Genomic DNA, 17408 nt, shown 5'->3' on the forward strand with positions numbered 1-17408 from the left:
TTGCAAAGCAGGCCCTGAAAAATGCAGGGCGACAGAGAAATTGTAGCACCTGTGATGCATACACTCCAGTATACATGCATGGCCTTCCAGAGATACACTCCATTTTGCTGAGAATTGTAAAGCAGAATACAAATGATCTGCTACTACACTTAGACTACAGAAACCTTGCAGTTTTACTCTTTTGAAAAGCCAATAAAACAATGCCAAAATGCAAGGTATTTACATGGCGTTTGATTTCTGTTTTCTTGACCTTGGTTCTCTGTGTTTTTCCAGTGCTGCAATGGGGTGTGTCTGTGTTGAATTTCCTTGGTTTCTCTTGCAGCTCTGTGCACATGGAAGAGTCAGCTATTTTGCAAGGAGCTCCTGGGGTCCTCGTGCAGAACTGGCCCACAGTGTCCAGTGCAACAGGAGGAGGTACGTGTCCCGGCCCAGAAACGAAAGTGTTAAACCACTAACTGGGCTGGCCAAGAGATCTGTCTGCCATTGTAGTTAATTGTAAAATTCTGATCCCTTATCTGGGGTTAGGAAAAAATATCCAGTAAATTGTCATTGACCTCTTCAGCTAATGCACTTTTGCCAACACCCTCCATTAATCTTGGGTGATGTCTCTCCTTTGAAACTACTTCAAGAATTGGTGCTTTTTACATTTGAAATCGAAAAAAAAAAACAGCGAGGAAAAAAAGAATGATATACTGTATACTTTTCCAAAGACAATGTTTTGCCACATATGGCAATAGATCACCTTTCCAATGTGAATGGTTATGATCTTTCAGCTTGTTTTATCAAAATCGATAATCCATTATCAGTAGTAAGAAAGGATTTTGGATTTAAAATATTCTGACAACCTTATGGCCTCCTAATAATCCCTGTCTATAAATTGGCTTCATTACTCTGCTCTCCTCCCCACTGATAGCTGATGTGTGGGGAGCGTTCTGGCGCACTATGGCTGCCGTCGCATCATCCAGGTGGATGCTGCACATTGGTGGTGGTGGAGTCCCCATTACCTGTAAAGCGCTTTGAGTGGAGTGTCCAGAAAAGCACTATATAAGTGTAAGCAATAATAATAATAATAATAATAATAATAATAATAATAATAATAATGGAATGAACATTAACGATTGTTTCATCTCCTGTTCCCCCAGTACTGTATGCAAGCAAGTTGATTTTCCTTTGAATATCTATAAGAGCCTGATGTTAATAAGGCTATCTGTAAGTGTTCCAGCAGCTAAACACACTCTAAAAAAAACTTGTCAAAAGATTAGCAGATAATTGTTGGTTTTTTTTTTGCAAATGTTGTGTTGGTTTATCTCACATTTCTCTGTCAGATTCCAGTGAAATACTTTGGCCGGGACTGCAAGGTCATTGTGTAATGTGCAATAATGATCTTAGTTATACAATCTAGATAATATGAGAAGCGAGAGGTGAATAAGGTTTCCATTTTGCCATAAAGACAGCGCCTTGTTGCTCAGCTAAAGTGAAAGATGATTACTTAGAGAGGATACGATCCTTCATCCATTTTGGTGGAAGGGGGCCAGTCATATTGAATGAATGCCAAATCCAGTTATCATTTTTTCAGCTATATAGAAATACAGACATCAGCCTGGGTCTTTGAGGCACCTGCTGACCTTCTACCAATAGAGTTTATTGGCAAGGCATGCACGTGCAGGAAGGGTGACATCAATTTAAGGGGATTAATCTGTACTGGAAACAAATCTTAAATGTTGGGTAGCCATTGAAAAGGCAGGACCAAGATATTGACACCTTGGTGTCATTCAAGCTATTTGCTGATGAAGGATTTGGCCTTGCTAACCTTGGTCCTGGAGATCTACAATCTAGCAGGCCTTGTAGTTCATCCTTAAATTGTCACTTTGTAAAGACTCGAAACACATGTCAGATTTGATTAGTGTAGTAATTCAGTTTATTCAATTAAAGCAGAACTGGCCACCTGTGGTCCCGGAGAGCAGCTAGGTGTTGGTATTTTCATATAAAATCTTATCTCTAAACTCCTCAGATGAGCAAATCACCGGCTGAAATGGTCAAAATGAAACTGTTCTAAGTGTTAAGAAATTGATGAGTTGGGAGTGATCTGTAAAAGCTGCTGGATTGTTGCTTATTAGGACCATGAAGATGCTTTTCAGCTGCTGTTTTCGTTTTATCCTTAATTAAATGTCTGTGGTTGGTTCAAGATGATTTAGATTACCTAATACAATATGCTATTTATTTAGCAGGCAGTGCTGAATCAATCACTCTGCAGTGATAGGAGTTATACACTTTGAATAAGAAAATATTCTTCCAAACCACCATTATAGGTGAAAATGGTAGGACGCTCAATTTACAGGGAAATATTGTCAGCCCCAGCCATTTGTGGCTACACAGACCAGAAATGCTCATTACAGCTGATAGAGCCCCCAAATTAAATTGGAGAGGCTGATGCATCTTTCAGGCATATCACATCTGTTTTCCCATGAGCATTTCTAGCGCTCAGTTCTATCAATCAAGTAGATGATATTTGCGATTAATTGAGTAGCTCCACCAGTCAGGAAGGGGTATGGTTTTGTTCTGAACTCTGCAATCGTATTAAGAATCATGCAGCACAGCAGTCAGTGATCAGATTATTCAGAGATCACAATGGCGCTGTTCATAACCTTTGCATTAGCGATTTAGGCCTGACCTCATAAATGTAGTTCATTCCGTGTTGCTGGTGAAACTACAAAAGGTGTAAGGGAGCTAAATGATTCAACCTTAATTGCTTTATTATATGGCCATATATAACTCTTGCTAATGTGTTTTACAGCGGATGATGTCTGTATCTCTTTGACAATTATGATTTGCAGCTGATGGTTTGAAAAATGCATGATGACATACAGTACTGCATGTAGCTACCAAAAAATATTTTTGCCCCGGAGGAAACTGATAATTTATCTAGTTCATGAAATGCATAACAGAGGACCTGGATGAATTGTAAAACAAAAGGACCCTCTGGGAATTGATATTGACATAATCATTTTGGATAATTGTGCTGGTCATCTTGAGTGTTTCCTTGTATAATTATTTTGTAGAGGAGCTTATGTAGATCTTACATGAATTGATGTGCAACAGCTTGTAAGGAATATTTTTAACTAACTGCATCTGCTAAGAAGGTGTGACTTTGACAGACTGGTACAATTGGCACCAATCATCATATCCCTGGCAAGGGTCACGGCAACCTAGAAGCTATTCTGGATGCACAGGACACAAGGCAGGACTACATCCTGGATGGGATGCCCATCCAATGCAGGGCAACTGCAAACACAGACAATTTAGAGACTCTAGTGAACCCATCTAACAGGTCATCGGCTGGTGGGATAAAAATAAAAAACATGGGAAGCAAGAAAACTTCACAGAGAACGAGCTCCAATTCATAATCAATACCAAGAACTTAGAGCTGTGAGCAACCAGCACTATAGTAGCTGCCACACCTCCAACAGTTAGCACTTACGCATTTTAAATACATTTTATTGGGGAACTGTTCTATATTAAATTATAAGAATTTAAATGAAAGACTGGAAATGAATGTCATTGCAAATTAACCGATTGTTTGTAATTTACAGTAGTCATTTGTGAAACTGATGTATTTACTTTCGAGTTTTTCAATCAATCCTGGCAATACTGCGGGAGTAAAATTGGTTTAGAAAAAAATACGGATGCTAATAAATTAAATCCCAGCAAGTGCTTCAATTCATGCAGAACAAACATCATAAAAAGGACTGTTGCCTAAGCATAGATTACTTGTGAAAACTAGAAAATAATATCACCATAATTTAAAGCAATAGATTAACTTGAATGATATTCTTTAGTTATTAAAAACAAAATGAAATGTGATTCTGAAATGCAACACTTAATCAATATTGCATTTATGTAACTTCCTTCATAGACACAAATCACTGAATACTTTGTAAATATGAGCAGTTAAGCGTAGAAAATTTAATTTGGGCCATTTCAACAAATGGCTTGAGGAGACAAACAAGTCTGCTTCTCTAATTTCTCCGTGGAGTGCATGGTAGGCCTTTACAGGAATGGTACTGTAGCAGCAGACCCTACCGCCAAAATGAGCTCTAAAAGTTTAAACAGCCAGCAAAGACTGGGCATTGGCTAAAACTGGGAATGCCATGTGGAGAACGAAGGGATTGGACAGGAAAGGTGTGGCCAGTTCATTAAGGTTTTGAGGTTTGAGCAGTTCAAATTGCTTTGGAACTTTGTAGGGGAAAAAATCAGAGGCTTTATATTATGAAGAATTTGAGCTGCTGCTATAGTTCCTCTCAGGAGTCTGGCTGTAGAATAGTGGACCCAGCAAAACTGTGCATCATTTAGTATGGAGAAAAGACCAAATCAATCATTTATCTGTCTTTTATCTTTAATAGTCAAGGTCAGGCTGGTCAGAATGCCTCTACTTATTGGAGTACTTGTACATCCTGCTTTCGACGATACTCCATCTTTTTCTGTGTGCTTGTTGCAACAGACAGAAAACAGTCTATGTTTAGCTCAATGCAAGCCTGAATCACATTTATGAAACCTAGAGATTTGCTTCATTGAACATCCACCAGGAAGCAAAACCGGTAACTTGCTCTTGAGATCACATGGGCATTGATGGTAAAAACAAGCACAGCAGGCATTTTGTCGGTGTGTGTGTGGAGTGAGGTATTGTCTTTGTATCTGAAGCAATCCCTTCAAGAGGCTGCAGACCTCTGGAAGGGCGTTACTAAGGAATAGCGCATTGGGCTTCGAGAGTTAGCAGCAGCATTCTCCATCAGCTCGCACTGGCAGTGGGTGAGGCGCACTGGTGCAGTGTAAATGCGGTTTCCAGGGAAACCATTCATACCCTGAATGGAATGCTAAGAGGCAGGGTGACCTATATATAGACGTGTGGTGCCGAGCAAGCGCTGCAGAAACAGATGCAGGTTTGCGGTTTGCACAGGTTGTATGCATCACTGATTTTTCATTACTGGACAGGAGCTCATATCAGCAAAATCCCACTGGAAGGATAAAGAAAATAAGCAATTTGGTGCTCTCATTATTCTAGCTATATCAGAAACTTTAAAGGCTGATTTTGCAATATCCACTTGCCACTAAATTGAGCACAGCAATATAATGTATAAATATTTTAAGAGGGGATCTTTCTGATTTTTTTGGCTTCTTCGCTCCTATTAGTATTAGTAGGCCTCTGGTGATAAAAAAATAACAAAAGAACGAAAGTAAAATGCACAAGATCAGATTTTCTTCCAAGACACCCTGTGTTGAAAGGATCAGCTCCCTTGAATCAGTCCTTTTCTATAGATGTTTACATGACACCTAATCATGGATTTTTTGCGCACATCTCGAGAGCTGTCTGCAGGCATGCATCAAGAGCACTCGGACAGTAGCTGCTTGAAGGGATGAGCTGATGTGGCATCACTTCTGAAAGGCGTGTGATCAGCTAAAGACTTAATCCTCACCCAAGCTGTCTGTGTATCTTCGAATGAGGCAAACCAGTTAGCCAGGTGTCCAAGGGAATAGATGATTTTTTTCAGCAAAAAGAAGCCAGCTATTTTTTTTCTAAAGAAATTAGTGATGTACAGTATATACAGTATATGCCTTGCAGAACAGGTGTGGATGAGATTTGGAAAAATGAGGCTGAAAGCATAACTGCATTGCAGCTCTGGATGCCAAAGTGTACAGAAATTAAGCTGTCAAACAACCACCCAAAGAACCTGGTGACAACTGGTGCACCATATCCTGTGCTAACGTAAGCAGAAACGCGGCACAGCAGATGCTGTTATTTGAAGTCTGCTTTCTGGGAGGATTTCAGAAAACAAAAAAAAAATGGTAAGTAAATCTGTCTTTTCCCCTGGTCCACACTGATTCTGGGCATCTGCTTTCCTGATATGTTGATTAGCTGCTCTCGGGAATGCCTGTCTTCATCATCTGCCTTGTACTCTGGGATTAAGCAATTCAAGGCAATCAAGGTATGCAGAGATCTCTATTCATCCTGCATAACAAATTTACAGAAGAACATGACTTGAGGTTAAACATTTGAAGAAGGGTATTTGAAGAAGTCAGAGTCGCCTTATTGCATTGAGTGTTTTGTTTTCTCATTTTTAATATGGTACACAGCACTCAAAATAATACATTTTATATCTGATTTGCCAAGTTGCCCAATGTATACGTTATAGGTAGGGGCTTTGAGGGTGTCAATGATGCATTTTGAAAACAAACAAAAACAGGTCACAAAATCATGTGAAGCAGCAGTTCTCCTACTCCAGCAATGAGAGATATATCGGATTTCAAGGGTTAAAACACAGCATCACTTGGCATTCATTAAAGCACAGACACATTTTGAGGTGATAATTCACAGCTATGGGGGCTGAATAACACATGCACAGGAGTGTCACTGTGCATGAATAATTAATAAGGCGTTAGCTGCAGAATGAACAAAGCAGCAGAGTGCATTACAAATAAAAAGTAGAAAACCACACAAAATTAAAAGGTTATTCTTTTTTTAAGAGGCAAACGTCTAATGTTGTTACAGGATTGATCACAATTGTTAATTGCGCATGGATAGCAATTTCTTAAAAATAATCTGCACCATTTCATTAAAATCATATGGTCTGGAAAAGCAGTTGTCTCTGTGAAAAAAAGCAAGACACAATTAAAAAAAATACTCTTAATGTTATACTAGCCAGGACATAGAACTGAAAGAGTATATACAGTTTGTCCATTGGATTATGTTTATAGTATATGTTGTGTCAACATTTTCACATCTACATATGTGTATGCACGATAACATTTTGAAGATATTTGTCTTCTTTTTAATCACATTTCATTGGATGAGTACAACAGTACACCATGATATTCTGCTATGTCTTTTGTAGCAACAATTTATGAACAGTAAATGTAAAATCCACAGTCTCTGGGTTTGCAAAATTGTTTAGGAAAAAAACACATAAGGAGCAGATAAAGAAAACATCCCCATTATTCATTGCGGTGTGTTACACTTTCAGTACCAGGCTACAATTAATAATTGTTAACCAGGGTGGGGGCTAAACCCTATACTTCAAAGTGTTGGAGATTTCACTGTCACAATATCTTCTGCTAATATGTTACATTCACATGACTACATTACATGACATCCGCATTACACTCAAATGACAGTCTCAGACTCAGACAGTAAATGTTTGTGCTAGTGATAGTATTGAAGTGCTGTCCATTTACAACCTGCTCAGTGTAGAAAGTTTTTTAAAAAGAACAGTAAGTAAGTTAGCAATTTACACTAAGTAATAAGTAAGTGGTTTTGTTATACCCCTGGCTACAATTCTTGAAACATGTTTCCTTTTTTGTGTGATTTTGTATTCCATTACCAATCCTTTCTCTGTCCTTGTCATTTCAAAGTATGATCTCCCTGTTGTGGGCAGATAATACATAACATTGTGTTAGGGTAGACACTGTCTGGAATAAATGAATAATGCAACTCCCTAAATTAGGTTTCACACTGATTTTGCTACAGTGAACAATTTTACATCCTAAGCGGTGCAAACGTACCAAAATGCCAGACTACCCTGTAACCATGATTTCTTTACCTCTTCTAAGGTACAGAAACATCATTATCAGCAGCCGCTGGCTTTTGAAAATATATTCAAATCATTTATAATAAAAAGCAGTCAGTCGGCAGTCCTGAGATCTCACTGGTAATGCTTGTGCCTTTGTTTTCCTGCATGCTCTATTCAATACAAGGTCAGAGAAAGAAAGCAACATTGCTTTGAAACAAGCACTGATAGATGAGATAAAGATGCTATGAGCAGTATATCTGCAAAATGCAAGGCGTGTTTCTTTGTAACCACCCTGCCAGTAATCAGTAAGGGAGAAATTTTCCTTTGTGTGGGAGACAGTGTGATGTTTTAATGGCGTCTGTGAGGGAAGAGGTGGGACTGATCTCCCTTCAGCTGGAAAGCCCCTGAGAGCATTTGATGCAATCTCTCCAGCCTTGATGGAGAGAGACCTGACTACTGATGAAGAGAGTCAGATCCCTTTCACAGCAATGGCACATCTGGGCTATATTGTTTCATTACCCACAGGGACAGCATCCCATGCAAAGGGAACTGAAAGGCAAGGTTAATAAGAAACAAGATATGCTTCAAAATGTAGAATAATACTGGAAATAAGCCAAAAAAGGGGGTGATAGTGAGAGCTGCCCCATCACCTTCTAAATGGGAGTAGTAATATTATTATAAAGGTTTTTTCAGCCAAATAGCAGCAGTATTTTAGGTATTACCCAGGAAGCAAAAACTCACTCTTTATGTTAAACAGCGTTAACAAAGTTGTCGTAAGTTCACTGTGTATCACATTGACCTAAAAGTGCTTATCACATACTTCACTTTAGCAAAACTGCAATTTTAAATTATCATCTGAATTTAAATTTGAAAATATTTTTTTTTCATATAGGTGCTTTACACAATAAATAAACATAAGGATAATCTTTGATTCCATATCTTGCATATCTCATTAGAATGAGAATTCCTTATATTTAAATGGTTATGAAAATGACTAAAGGAAAAATCTGCTTCTGAATTCCTTTTTCTAGTTAAACTACAATGTTGTCTATATTGTCGGACAACAAAAAGACATAGATCCTCTATTGATGGTTTTCTTTCCTTGAAATATAGGAACACTATTCTAATGAGATTCACAAGCAATGTGTAAAATCTTGATATTCACAGTTGTCTTTCTTAACCAGACATTTCTGTGCATTTCACTTCTTCCTGTGTATCCTTTTCTAGCTAAAGGCTCCAATGTATGACTCACTTGGAAATTAGGGGCTGTGTTTCAGGTTAACATTTGCTTTTTAAATAACAGTTAGTAATGCAATCATCATTCATGTAAGAAGCTTACTAGTAATCATTGTCATCATCATCATTACTATTAAATAATAACAATATCAGTAAAAAGTCTACGTTCTCTTTTCTGAAAATAAACAATCATTGTAGTACTTCTCAATATACAGTGTAGCATGTAACCAGTTGTAATTTTAGACACTAATCAAGCAGATTTCTTTTTAAAAGTCTGTTAGTCAGTTGATTAATTGATTCATTTTAGAAATCACAATGTACTGTATTACAGAGTTGTATTTGTTTTAGATTGGATTATTACTGAGACGGTTAATGAAATTCCAAGCTAACATATCTTCCCCAAATCTCATTATGTCCATGATGTTAACAGGAAATCGGTCTCATGAACTTAATCTGACCTCTGCCTCCAGAACCCAAAGAAATTAATTGAATGAAAGTCTAATAATTAAAACAGGAAATATCAGTTCTATAAAGTCTTAGTCCTATTCTGCTGAAAAAGGGTTAGGCGCTCTTGAAAGCAACTTGAATATTTTAATAAAAATCTGCATCTTTTTTAAAACGACTCATCAATGGCTTTTCTGCAGTTATTTCTTTTTTTGCACATCTATCACAGTTCAAAGTCAGGCCTGACTGAAGAGTAGACCTTAAGGGAACTGTTAAGGTCCAGCCCTGTTTCTGAATATTCGTTTTAGAGGTGACTCATATATAAACTATTTTAACTCAAGTAACCCATGCTTCTGTGGATCAATGAATGTGTTGTGTATTAAGATAAAAATGTGCTCCTTCCATTTTCCTGAACTGCCAGTTTTATTTTGTCAGGGAGGAAAAGCAGACATATTTAATAAGTGTCTTTCAAGGGCTCCCATAAATTTCTTTGTCACCGAACTGGGGCATCAAGGCCCGTCTGCTGTAGGGTCAGACTAGGGGTCAATGTGCTGTAGTGTTCACTTTTAGGACTACAATAATTTTAACAAGCTAGAACAGCACTTAGATGAGATCAGCTTGCTTACAGGATGTTTGTAAATTGGATTTTCTGATCAGTTAAGGTAGGTTTCTGAGAGTAGAAAGGTCAAGGTTTGAGATCTGGCTACACAGGGACTTTATTAATGAACCAAAATACTGTACATACTATAATGAATATATCATTAAAATGTTTGTAATGCATAAGTTGATATTGGACGAGGGTGTTTAAGTGGATAAGAGTGGACTAGGCTAACTCCTTCTGATGATCTTCTTATGAAAAAAGTTTTAATGATATGTAAATAAGCTAAATGATAAAAGTTTTAATGATACGTAAACAAGCTAACATTTGATTAATTATTCGCAGGACATAATTGTTGAGTTGGTGGTTCATATTTATATATATAATAAAGTATATCTCTCTACAAATAGTGGAGTGCATGGATTATGTTCCTTACTGTAGCTCTTTACCAGCACAGAACTTTTTTTTCATTTTATTAGTACCGTGGGATCTTAGTGACAAAAATACCTATATTAATTTTATGCACTGCTAGTGGAGTGGCCTTTTCATGCATATTTTCAACACTGAGATAGAAAATGTGGCTTCTTTATTGAAGGATATTGAAGAGCACAAGTAATTCCCTCTGAGACAGACTTGAAACGACTGTGCATATCATGTAAAGAGAGTAAAGAAAGAAGTATTCTAAGTGTAAATCAGCAGCTCGATAGTTGCAGCCTGTAATTTGCATAAAAAGGACTTCACATTGTTCCAGAAGCTGATAATTATACAGTACCTGCAAGTCGGCTGTGTGGCTGTGTCCATTTTTCAGTGTTTTCCAGAGACAGCTGCACTTTGTTAGTGTAATTATTTCTCCTCGTCAGAAAGATCAGGGTCTTTTCCTGGCAGGGTGACGCAGATATTAAAAATATCTCCACTTTTCTCACTGGCAGCTTAGTTATAAAGCTTAAAAAATAAATAAATACAAACTCCCCTTTCGGGGCTGCGGCATGATCTAAAAGAAAAGTAGGTCAGGACTATTAAAATCTGTTAAGGCTGCAAATATAAGAGGATAAGAGCATGTTTTTCTACTCCAGTGAAATGTTTCCTCAGTCTGAAATTAAAAGAAAGTATGCTTGAGAGTTAAGTGTCCCTGTCACCCAAATGCTCTCACTACCATGTTATTTAAAACTAAATTCAGGGATGATGAGGGAATAGTTTATTTATTTGCTCTTTACAGTCCTCCATTCAGTTCTGAAGCATATTTTGTTAGTACAGCCTTAATAGCAGGGGAACAATGTACATTTTCCAGTGTTTAACATTAGCAAAACCTAAAGAACATGGCTGAAATGGACTGGTATAGTCTTGCACTTCATTACCGAATAAAGTTGAGTCCTCCCATTTTCACCTGCACCTCCCATGTGCAGTTTGTTTGGCATTCCTGCAGTAATGGCATGGATTTGAACTGTGACGGATGATTCCACATCTGTCGTGATTTGCTCTGTAACACTACTTATAATGAATTATTACAGGTTAAGCTGAATGCCTTCATTTTGAGTGTGGGGCGTACTTTGTGTTGGGAGGCGGGAGCTCTTTGTTTCTTTCAAGCACCAGATGTGCTACACTGCACGTGGTGTCTGTGGGGATCTGGCCATACAGCAGCTTCAATCAGTTCAGGACTCACGTGATGCATAACACCACATGTGTGAATCGACAGAATATCCACAGTCACTGGAGCCATGCGGTTTAAAAGGGCGTTGCCCATGCAGCACAACACAGTTCCAGGTTTCTGTCAGATTTCTTCAATATACAGCATTGTACTGTACAGTATCTGTTGTCAAAGGTTTAAGGGAGCAACCATTTCAAAGGCTAGAGATAAGAGCTTTCCTGGAGACATTTTAAAGCATGATTATCTAGTCTATTATATTCTTTTTAATGTAAACATCATTATCTGTGGCTTGAAGACATTCAATCACCAAAACTTGCAGAAAGATTAGGGATGTGTTCATCTGTTTGCACGAGATGCAGGACCATCAAAAATGGGAAAGGGAATATTGCAACTTGCTTTCACAGGGCTTAAATGCTTATCAAGCATTATTTACATGGCTGAAGTGGAGGTTCTAACATTCTGACATTTACACTTGTTTTCACCTGCTGTATATGATGTTTAGGTTAAATATAAGGCAAAAAACTTATGTTTTGAATGAATAAAATAAGACTTCTTGTGGAGAACAGTTGATCTTTTTGATCAAGGCTCGGTCTTCTCTAAACTATGTATAGACATACCTTGTTCTGTGATTTCTGCCATTTTATTCTTTGTGGTTAAGAATTCATGTTAATGGAGGATGAAAAAAACAATTTGAAAACCTAATGCCTCGATGGATTTCATTTTACTCTTCTCCCTCATAAAAGTAACAAAACAATATTATTCTATCACACCTGGTAATTATTAAAATGCTTATATTTGTCTTTTGTAACAACCAATTCTTGTGTAATATTTCCTCCCTTAATTGTATTTAAATTTCTTAATTTCCATCTGAAAACCTTACACATACTCCTAAATATGGCCTACAGTTATTATATAATAGTATTAAATGTGGAAAGCTGCATGAATTATTCACATTCTCATCTCACTATATACAGTACTGCATAGTACAGGGACTGAACTCTGTAGTGGGGTCTGCTCAAGCTAAAAAAAAAATTCTAAGGTCAGAGATGGTTAACTGACAGAAAAGCCTCACATAGCACTGTGGCCTAAGCTTGGGCAACCCAGTGTCTGTGTCTAGTTAACATAAAAGCTGTCTTTCAGCCTTTAGTCCAGGTTGGATTTTGACTGAATGTATAAAAATCATGAAGAAAAGATCTGTCACTATCAAGAGCTGTCAGTGTAGCAGAACTGTGATGTTAAAAAAAGATCTGTCATAAGGTCCTGCTAATGTACAGTATTACCTTTTATAAGGGATTAGTTTATGTGAGGGTATTAAAAGCTGCTCATCCTCATATGCTAATTCATCTGATATCGCATGTAAACTGTCTTTCTTTGAAAGGTCAGTCCTTTCTTCTCTAACCTTTTTTTCTCTCGCAGAACTTCAGTGCGTTTTTTTGTGACCAGAATTGTTCTCTTTCTTCTTTGTGTATCTAATACAATTTCAATGGTTTTCTCTGCTGTTGCTTGTTTCATTCCCCACAAGCTGCTGTAAGAAAAGGTGTTTATAATATCAGTTCAGTGTTACATCAGTCTGCATGTTGGATATTGCTGTAGATACTTACTCTAGATCACATTATAAAATGTGGATTAAAAAAATCAGGTCAGTATAGTAGTTGCCCTAATTCATCATAAATAGGGTTCTGAAACACTGAATGTACTGTATGTTGTTCATGTATTTACCTACTGCCTACTTGCCTATGCTAGGTTTCCAACATATTCTGGTAAAACTAGAAAAATCCTGGTGCAACCATTTAAAATTAGAGTTTGGCACTTTTCTTAAAGTCAGTAATGTAATAATTTGTCTTGGATGAGTTGTAAATTGTCACCATAACTCAAATTAATCTGATCATGACATCTACCTAAGTCCTGCTACTGTGTGTGGTAACTCACTTTATTCTTAACCAGTTCTTATTAACTTGCACAGTGGAAGGAGTTAAAGTGCTTTGTGAGGTCTGTATTTTTACCTTTAATAATCTTATAAGTAACGTTTTAGATGACGTTTACATTTTCTGTCGTACATTAACATTATTGGCTTTGGGGTATTTGGCTGTGAAAACCGCTGTATAAGAATGATTTTGTTGTTTAATGAGACATCAAACATGGAGGTTCATTGATTTGTGTGTATCTCTTGGATATTAGAAAATCGTTTTTATCCGTTGCTTTTCAGAACCCGAAGGCGGGGAGGTGTCGCCCCCTGTTGGAGCAGGAATAAACAGTAACAGTTGGACCTTCAGATATGGCCCTGGTCCTGGTCACCCCCAGGCCCTGAAGCCTGGCGAAGTCCCTGAGGCCTTTATCATCCCAGGCTCCCCTGCCATCATCTCCATCCGCCAGGACCAGCCCACAGGCGATGACAAGAGCGACTTCATCACCTTCGGGAAGAAGGAGGAGACCAAGAAGAAGAAAAAGAAGAAGAAGGGCAAGGCGGACAAGAAGGAGAAGGGAAACAATGACAACAGCGAGCAATAGGGAGAGGATGTCCTTAACACAGAGCTACCAACTAAAGTCAAAAGGCAGAACCAAAAGGAGAGCTCCCTGCTTTAGTTTCAAATCCAATCCAATGTCATCTAATACCAGCGGTTATAAAACTAACCATGCGTTCACTTGTCAATTTTGGGAGTACGCAAGCAGATTTCTCTTCTTTTTTTTTTCCTCCCGAGCTCTCCCAGAAATCACATATCCCACGTAGCTGCTGACTCACTGGCAACCTAGTCTTTAATTACAAGTTTAGCCTTTAAAATGTCCTTTTTAAAAAAAAAAAACCAGGAAATTATATTAATCAAGCTGTAATGCTGCCAGCAGGGACTCCACTGACCTGTAAATGAGTGGATTATACTGTTTGGCTTGCTGATCTGTGTTGTGGGTGGCTGAATGAAGTGCTGGTTCCAAAACAAAATGTTAAAACATGACCGGGAACCATGCGGCAATGCATTTGCTCACTGCAGCAGTCTTCATGCCCAGTGACATTCAGAACAGACACAGCTGTGGCGTCTCTACCCCGATAGAGAAGCACTGGCTCCTAAAAATCACCTGACTGGAAAGGCCCACTCGCCTCCTCCTGCCTACCAAGATTTTGCCTACCTTTAAAGGCAACGCAAGAACCATTGTCTCCACCTTCTAAAACCCCTGCCTCCCCACCCCTGCCCCTGTAGGGGGAGGCTCTCCTTGTTGCAGACGGACGTTGGCATCTCTGTCTTATCGGTTCCCATGCAGTGTTTCTTTAAAGGATTTGAGCAGATAGGCAAAGAGTTCCTCACACGCTTAAGAAGTGCTAATGCTTTTGAGCAGGACACATGCAGCGCTTGTAAATATTGCAAGATGAGATTATGCAGATCTTTCAGCATGGAGGCAGGGCTGTACCAGTAAGATCCTAGAATGGCCAACTCAGATTTATGAATCAGTGTTTTGAAGGGGCAGACAAGCTGAGTCTGTGTGACATGGATCCCTTGCCCTTTAACAGTGCTTATAACCGGGGCTAAATTATAGCTTTTAGCCTGTTTTTTTTTTGGTGGCCAAGCAAACAGGAAATGGGGACAGCCAAGGCTGAAGGAAAACACAGCTTTTACCAATTCTTTTTTCCAGCACAAGTTTCCAGAACGTATATGTGTATTATAACCCTTGCAACCTGGATGAGTGAAAAATAAGACTTTTTTTAGAAGGATTTTTTTTTTTCTGCCCAAACCCGTTTGGGAGCCAGGAGAAAGAAAGGCTGGATGTATGAAACTTGTCTTCTTGAGGACAAAACAAAACAAAAACAAAGCTGGAGGACAAACCCCTCCCCAGAAGACAGGGTTATGAGCCAGTGGTTCAACTTATGATTTTTATTTGGGTCTTGTAATATACAGGGAATGTTGCTAGTTCTTTTCAAGCCAAGCCTGATTCCCATGCTTCGCTCTGAATGTTTTGTAGTAATCCTGGGCTTTAGCAGCTTCAAATCCACTATCCTCAGTCACCAGCTCTTTGCCTTTGGTGCTTGTAAACTAGCAAGCTTAAGGTTGTTTTATTTTTTTTTTAATTTTGGGTGTGCTGATCTTTTTATTTGGAGATCTCATCTTTAATTACTTTGCTTGTTTGACAGCTTCTTCATATACTAAAATAAAAAGATAATAAGGAATAGCCACAATATTTAAATGTTATCACAAGGCTTCTATCCAAGCTGTAACCTGACTCAAGTACTGTTTAAGCCCAATTCTTGAACATGGCTAGAGGTTGTAAGTTTAAGAAACTATTTGCCAAATTTCAGTGTTCCTATCACTAAAGACTTAAAATTTGAGTTTGTTTTAGATTTTTACCTAATATTAAAATGGTATACAGCAAGAGATTTAAGCAAGGACAGTGGTTCTCAAACTAAATGTGGTCGCTATCCCAAAGTGTAGACATCAGCATTTTTACTGGTGGCTGAAACAGTGTCTTCTAGAAAACTCCAGCAAGGTGGTTTCACTGCAGTGTTGATCTGGCCATATTTCAGAAGCACTGCCCTAGGACGGAGGCAAGACAGGGACAAGAACAATTGGTTCTGTTTGAAATATAGAATATAGAATTTCCACTTAGAATATCCCTGTTCTTTGATGCTGCCGGATCAACAATATTCTTGGAGATTTGTTAAACTTTAATTGTGTGTTGCAGCAAGACAAAGAAAGAAACGTTTTTAGTAAATTGTGCGGTTATATCATAGCTTTTTATTAAGAGATGGGAATATGGAAGATATATTTATGAAATGGCTAGAAAAACAAGGTTTGGGATGTTTAGAATTTTCTCTGTTTTTTTAATTGCATTTAATCCCCTTAATACAATCCAGCCCTTATCGGTTGGGGATTAATATTATTGCAGCTATCAGATTGCTTTTCTCAAACTGTTATCTGCAGTCAACATAAAGTATCACAGTTCAGTACTGTCAGATCACTAAGTGGCTGTTGCATGTATTAATCAGAAAAACAAAATACAATATATATAGATATCTTTTTCTCCATTACTCACACAAGAGGTACAAGTATTGTCTCTGCTGACCTTTTAAACAAGCATATACACCAGAAATTGAATCACAAACTTTGTGTTTCTCAGACTGACGTTACTAACCTTCTAGATATATGTAATGCTATAGTGTAATGCTCTCAATTGCAATCTTTTTTTATTTTTTTTTGTGTTAGGCTTTGAAATGCTAACTAACACTGTAATGTGAAACTGAATTATGTATGCGCCTAAGAAAAGAATACCCTTCCCCCTTAAAAATATATGTACTCTATGCTTGTGTTTGTGAATTTCCATGCAATCATCCTTTATTGGTGTATATAACCATAGATGGCACTAAGCTGTTGACTGTGACAGTGCATATCTATTATATAATCTTATTTTGTACACCTGCTCATCAGTGTAACAGTGATTTAGTGATTTTTTTATTGATACCGGTAACGTGTTTTGTTTATAAATCACAAATAAAATTTTCTTTCTTAAATATATGAAGCGACAGTTGCACATGACCTTGACTGTGTGATTTATTTAACTTGCTTTACAGCTAGTCACCCGAAGCTTACTTATTGGTCACAAAAAAGGTTTCACTAAGATCACCAAAAGAATACTGTGCATTCCAGCAATTGAATAATTACAGGTGTAAAACACATTAGACATTTGTGGTCTGTATAACAATTAAAAAGTAAGAATGAGCATGTGGCCACTTTCGTATTATGATTAATACTTACACCTAACAATAATGCATGATACATCATGATAATATCAACAGAACAAGGCATGTTGCTAGGGAATATTTGATAATCATCATTTTGTCTTAGTGATAGTTTTAAAACTGGCAGGGTGAAATCACTTCTTCATCTCATCTTTAATCTCAAATTACATTGAGACTTTTCACTTCATTATTTGAAATGTTAAC

General features: G+C 37.8%; 1 protein-coding gene across 24 annotated transcripts in view; it reads left to right on the plus strand.

Annotated features, from left to right (window-relative positions):
* Positions 1-16980, plus strand: part of LOC148650533 (protocadherin alpha-C2-like) — a 167020-nt gene extending 150040 nt beyond the window's left edge. For all 24 annotated transcript variants that reach the window (XM_088604463.1, XM_088604474.1, XM_088604476.1 and 21 more), the window contains exons 3-4: positions 323-414; positions 13692-16980. In XM_088604463.1, coding sequence (XP_088460589.1) covers positions 323-414; positions 13692-13993 — 394 coding nt within the window. In that variant the 3' untranslated portion in view covers positions 13994-16980. The remainder of the gene's footprint in view (positions 1-322; positions 415-13691) is intronic.
* The last annotated feature ends 428 nt before the right edge of the window (positions 16981-17408 follow it).

This window comes from Lepisosteus platostomus, chromosome 13, assembly GCF_059453375.1.
Source record: "Lepisosteus platostomus isolate fLepPlt1 chromosome 13, fLepPlt1.hap1, whole genome shotgun sequence".
NCBI classification, from domain to species: Eukaryota; Metazoa; Chordata; class Actinopteri; order Semionotiformes; family Lepisosteidae; genus Lepisosteus; species Lepisosteus platostomus.